The 5,528-nt window shown below is 44.8% G+C and overlaps 1 protein-coding gene across 1 annotated transcript; it reads right to left on the reverse strand.

Annotated features, from left to right (window-relative positions):
* Positions 1-1,551: 1,551 nt before the first annotated feature.
* Positions 1,552-4,249, reverse strand: LOC106934941 (transcription factor SOX-11-like). The gene has a single exon (XM_015015123.1). The coding sequence runs from the start codon at positions 3,512-3,514 to the stop codon at positions 2,396-2,398; it is 1,119 nt and encodes a 372-aa protein (XP_014870609.1). The 5' UTR covers positions 3,515-4,249; the 3' UTR covers positions 1,552-2,395.
* Positions 4,250-5,528: the final 1,279 nt, after the last annotated feature.

The following is a 5,528-nucleotide window of genomic DNA, read 5'->3' on the forward strand; positions in this document are numbered from 1 at the left end:
ATTTAGTTTGGAGCTTGCTAATTAAATGTTTAGTTTTAACATTTATAATGAATAATATGGTTAAACTGACTTTTTCCTCCTATGATGAGCTAAATAAGCCACATTATTGCTGTTAACTTCACAAACAGAACCGTTTGACCTCCACGATCTGGACGGCAGCCACAGGCTTTTTCCAGAGCATTTAGAAACGCTGCCTGTTAGCAGCAGCTCTTATAAACGGAGACGTCGGTCTGCAGGAGTCATGAGACCTGAACGGCTAAAACACGGTCAGGAACTAAACTCACAGATGTGACTGGCTCTCCTCCTCTTCCTCTGATGAAGGCCGGTTTGTGTCGCCCATCCCTCCAGTTAATCAGCTGCAGTTGTGAAAACAGTTCGACTTCGCAGCCAGGACCCCCGACACTTCATGCTGCAGCAGCAACAAGCATTCAGCTGCAGCTCATGCATGGGAGCAGAACCTGACAGGAGACGAAGCTTCAGCTGGAAAACCGAGACAAAACCAGAAACTAAGGAACGTCTGCAGCTTCCAGGAGGATTTAAAAAGCTTCAGAGCGACGGGCAGCTGTTTGTTCTCCATTTTCAGCCTGAGAAACACGTTCTGATTTTCACTGATTTACTGAGCTTATGATTTCTACGGAGGGTTAAAGGTCACTGTTGAATCATACAACAGATTTTATCTGCCTTTTCAGCTGAACTGGTTTAAAACTTCTGCACAGAGTCGTCTCCCACCTTTGCATCTTCCAGAATGAAATCAGGAACACAGAAAGAGAGAAGGAAGAAATCATCTGATTTATTTCCTTACTTTCCAACTGTTTGAGTTGTTTTAGTGAATTTCTGATTTAAATTTAAAACCCTAATTTTTAATTATTTCCCTCAAATCAATCCAGTGTCATAAACTGCTGACTTCAGGAGCTTCTCAGCACCGTGACCATTTTTTATTAATGGAAAGTTTAGTGGAAAGAAAAAGGTGCACAAACAGGGGAAACCAAACAAATGCTGGAATAGATCATGAATATTTTAGGAACTGATTTGTTGAAACAAATTAAGTTTTGGATATTTAGATACATCTGTGTTGTCCTGATTTATATGGATAAAGTTAGAAGATAAAAGAAAAATCTGACTTAACATGTTGAATTTTAAGCAGAAAAACTGATTTCTGTTTTTTTTCCTGTAACATTTTAGGTAAAAAAAATTTAATTTGCAGTTTGAGTCACAACTTTATCTGAACTAAAAAACAAAACCTGCAAGAATAATTCCTATAATAATTTTACAATGCGAATAATGTTTGAAGGAATATGGAAAAAGGCTGGATCAATGTGCAAAAATTTGCAACCAATGTATTTAAATCATCAAAACGTGACTTAATATGTTAAAACAGATTTTTGTCAACAGTTTAGTCAGAAGTTATGAATTTGTTTTACCCCATTCAAATTTTTTTAAGAACTTTTACCCCAAAAAACAAAACCTGCAGGAGTATTTCATGCACCGACTTTACATTTTGCACTAATCAGCCAATCAGAGTCCAGAAGGATCAATAATGAGATGATCTGATTCAGTTCCAGCTGATTTATTCAGACATACAGACTTTATGATAAAGGACAAGTTCACACAGTTTCCCTTCTGCTACAAAACACTCAGGATGGCCCTTTACGTTCATTTTCTTTCATATTGCACAAAAATAATGAGCAACAAAACGGACGTGTGCTGCTGATGAAGTGATACAAAAATAATTAAAATAAGCAACAAAAACTCCAGCTTTTCCTCCATCTTTATAACCAGTCACACAAACTTGCTAAACTTTAATCTATTTATACACAACATTTACACTCTGGCCAGTACTCCCAGTACACCTCCCAGTACACCTCCATCTGCGCTTTAAAACAACTGCAAGGCATTAAATCAAGGCAGAACCGGAACCAACAGTTTTCAGGAAAAGAAAAACAAACCAGGAGTGGAACAAGTGCCTGACATTCCCTTTGAATGTACAAAAATATGCCTGAAAATAGTCACTTTATTATTATTCTGGATATCTTTAAAAAGATGAGGTATGTTTGGTTATGCAAATATCAAAAAGGTTTCCTGCCACGCCTAGAAGTTCGGTTCTGGTTCTTTTTAAAGTTGCTGCAAAAGTATTCGACGTTAAAAAACACCTGAAGTCCTACAGTTCTGGTTCTACAGTTCTTTATGGGTCTGAGTGAGACTGCATAGTCCGGAAAATGGGTCGGACCTGAGACGGAAAATTAATTCATAAAAACCCTGTTGGGGAGTACCGAGTCCAGGTAGGGAGCTGCTGGGGTGAAGCGAAGCTCCGAAACCGGTACCGAGTCCAGGCAGGGAGCCGGCAGCGACCACGCCCCCTTTACCGAAGCTCCGCGATCAGCACCGATCCGGACCCTCAGTACGTGAAGACCAGGTCCGAGAAGTTGGCCTCCAGCCAGTCCCCGGCGATCATCTCGCTCAGCTCCGGGGTGCAATAATCCGGGAACTCGAAGTGGGACCCCAGGCTGCCCTCGCTGCCGCAGGAGTCCAGGTCTTTGTCCACCAGGGACAGGCTGAGGTTCCCGGCGGCGGCGCTGCAGGAGGAGGCCCAGGGGTCGCCCAGGAAGCCCAGCGCCAGGTCGGCCCGCTCCGCCGGGAGGTCGTCCAGGTCCTCCCCGCAGCAGGAGGACGTGGACCCGGACCGGGAGGAGGATGCGGGGGAGAGGGAGGCCGGGTAGGAGGAGGCCCCGCCGCCCTGCCGGGTGATGTTCTTGAAGCTGTAGAAGAGCCGGCCGGAGGACTCGAACTGCGGTTCGGACGGGACCTTGGCCAGGCCGAACCGGGACGGTTCCTCCTCCTCTTCCTCCTCCACTTTGAACTCTTCCTCAGAGTCTTCATCATCGTCGTCGTCGTCATCATCATCATCCTCCTCCTCGTCGTCGGTAAACTCCCGTTTGACGCTCACCATGTAGCGGTACCGGTGGTCCGGCTGCGGCGGCAGGTGGCTGCCCCCGCGGCCGGACACGGCCACCGTCTTCCCGGCCTTCAGTTTGGAGAGTTTCTTGGCGGCTCCGGGGTTTTTACTCACCGACCTCACGGTGCTCTTCTCTGGGGATTGAGCGGACGGCTTCCCCGCTGGAAACGCGCAGCCCTCGGTTTTGGGCTTCTTCTTGGGCCGGTACTTATAGTCCGGGTAGTCGGCCATGTGCTTGAGCCGGAGCCGCTCCGCCTCCCGGATGAACGGGATCTTCTCCGTGTCCTTCAACATCTTCCAGCGCTTCCCGAGCCGCTTGGAGATCTCCGCGTTGTGCATGTCCGGACTTTGCTCCATGATCTTCCTCCGCTCGATCTTGGACCACACCATGAAGGCGTTCATGGGCCGCTTTATGTGACCCGACGCCGTTTTACACCAGTCCGGCTTCAGCGGCACGGCGCTGCAGGCCGAAGCCGCCAGCAGCTCACCCTCCTCGGTGTCCGTCGCCTCGCGGGACTCCTTGGTGATTCCCGCTCCAGGATGTTCCCTGTGCTGGACCATGGTCCCAGACTGTTCCAGTCAACCGCAGGAGACTCTGGTAATCCAGCAGAAACGCTTTTCCTGCTTCTTTTTCACTATTTTAACTTGGTTTTTCCCCCTTCCAGCCGCGAGGATCCGCTCAGACCTGCACCATCTCTCCGTCTGCTCCAACGCTCCAACCGGCGTCTAATTAACAGGCTGCTCATGCGCACCACGACTTCAGCTCCAACCAATAGCAGCGTTTGGGTGGCCAAACTTTCCCGCCTCCAGACTGCTGCCAGCCAATCAGAGCTTAAAGTCAGCTCTCACGTCAACTCCCACCGGCGACTGTCCGTTATTTTAATCTCATTTAAATTGATAACTGAAACTGTCGATGTTTAATGAGTTTCTATTGGTGTTCAGGGACACAAAAATCACATAATCAATATTTATTCAGCCTGTAGATCATCAGGAGTTTACCAACTGTCTGTATGTATCATTAAACACCTATTTACTGTTTAAGCAACAACAGTAATAATAGAAATAATGATAATAATGCACTTTTGATCAAGGTGCAGTATTACAAAATAGTGGTGATAAAATCTGCCTGTATTAAACAGAAACTCAGGTGTTAATGGCAGCTAAGTCTCTGCAGATCCCACAGATACTGGACACAAACTGTTTAGGCTTTTACCTTTAGGTCGGTGCAACAGAGACCGTTTATTTCCCATGACAGTCTCTCTGATGAACACTGATTCATAATTACACTACTTTTTAACTCAATCTTCTCCTTCTGACCATTTTAAGGAGACCCGATTATCAGAATGGTTCTAATGATAATTTTCTGATATTCCTGCTGTGCATGGTGTGTCAGATAGATTACTCTAACAGGGACTCCAACTTCAAATCAGGGATATTCAACATATATAAATTTAATCTTACATATTTAGTTTACATATTTTCTATAAATGTTGTATGTACACGTGGAGAGCGAAACAGAATCAAAGTCAAATCACCAGGCAGCCATTTTGAAACGGGATATGTGGCAACATGTAATGTTTTTTCTTTGAAATGATAGAAAATCTGCAGTTTGGTTGTTAAACCAGGTTTTTACATGTACAATAAAGTGCAGCTGCTGAGACCATCAGAGCTGTCAGTGGACCCTTGATTAGCCTCAGTGTGTGTGTGTGTGTGTGTGTGTATGTGTGTGTGTGTGTGTGTGTCAGCAGCCATTTACATACATGAGCTGAGCCTTACTCTGGAATGCGGCTGTTGTTGTGGGAGCCATCAGAGGTCAGAGGTCAAGCTGCTGCAAAGGTGAGAACCGTTCAGGTGGAAACAGGAAGCGTCAAAACGTGGTCTGCAGATTGATCATGTGGTTGCTGTGGTAACAGAGTGCTGAGAGCTGATTGGCTGCTGGGATTGATTAGAATTGGAGGAAGAATTTTATCAAGAAGGAAAAATGTTTGATCATGTCAGGAAATTCAAAGTAAAACCGGAAAAGCTTCATAATAAAAGCATGTTAACTTTTTATGTTCTCTGTAACTTCTTTTTTATATAACACATTCAAACAAGACACAAATAAATAAATAAAAATAAGCCAATAAATGTGAAGAATGTTTGACTGAATTAACATTCTTATTATATTGTTAAAACGCCTATGTAGCCCTAGCGCGCCTTCGAAGCGTAGCTCCTCCCCCACTCAGCTCCTTCAGACTAGCCAGCAGCAATTAGCAAATATCTGGTGGAACTGCTTGCTGAGCTCATTGTAGGAGCTACTTCACAGTGTAAAAACGTTGTTAGAGGGATAATAGAGAAGCCATGTTGTGATGACTTCATGAAGGCGGAGTTTCAGAAAAAACAGGAACTTCTTAAAGAGACAGAGGCCCAAATTCAAGGCATTAAATTTCAATGTCAATTTTCTCTTGAGACATATTTGACAAATATGACATTTTCCAACAACTGAAGGTAAACTAGTTACTTGATTGCGCAATAAACTGGCATAATGTGGCTGGAAAACACATAATGCCGTCCCTTTAAGAGCTGCAGCAGACTG

This window comes from Poecilia latipinna, unplaced genomic scaffold, assembly GCF_001443285.1.
Source record: "Poecilia latipinna isolate Pla-1442-1.1 unplaced genomic scaffold, P_latipinna-1.0 Scaffold1884, whole genome shotgun sequence".
NCBI lineage: Eukaryota > Metazoa > Chordata > Actinopteri > Cyprinodontiformes > Poeciliidae > Poecilia > Poecilia latipinna.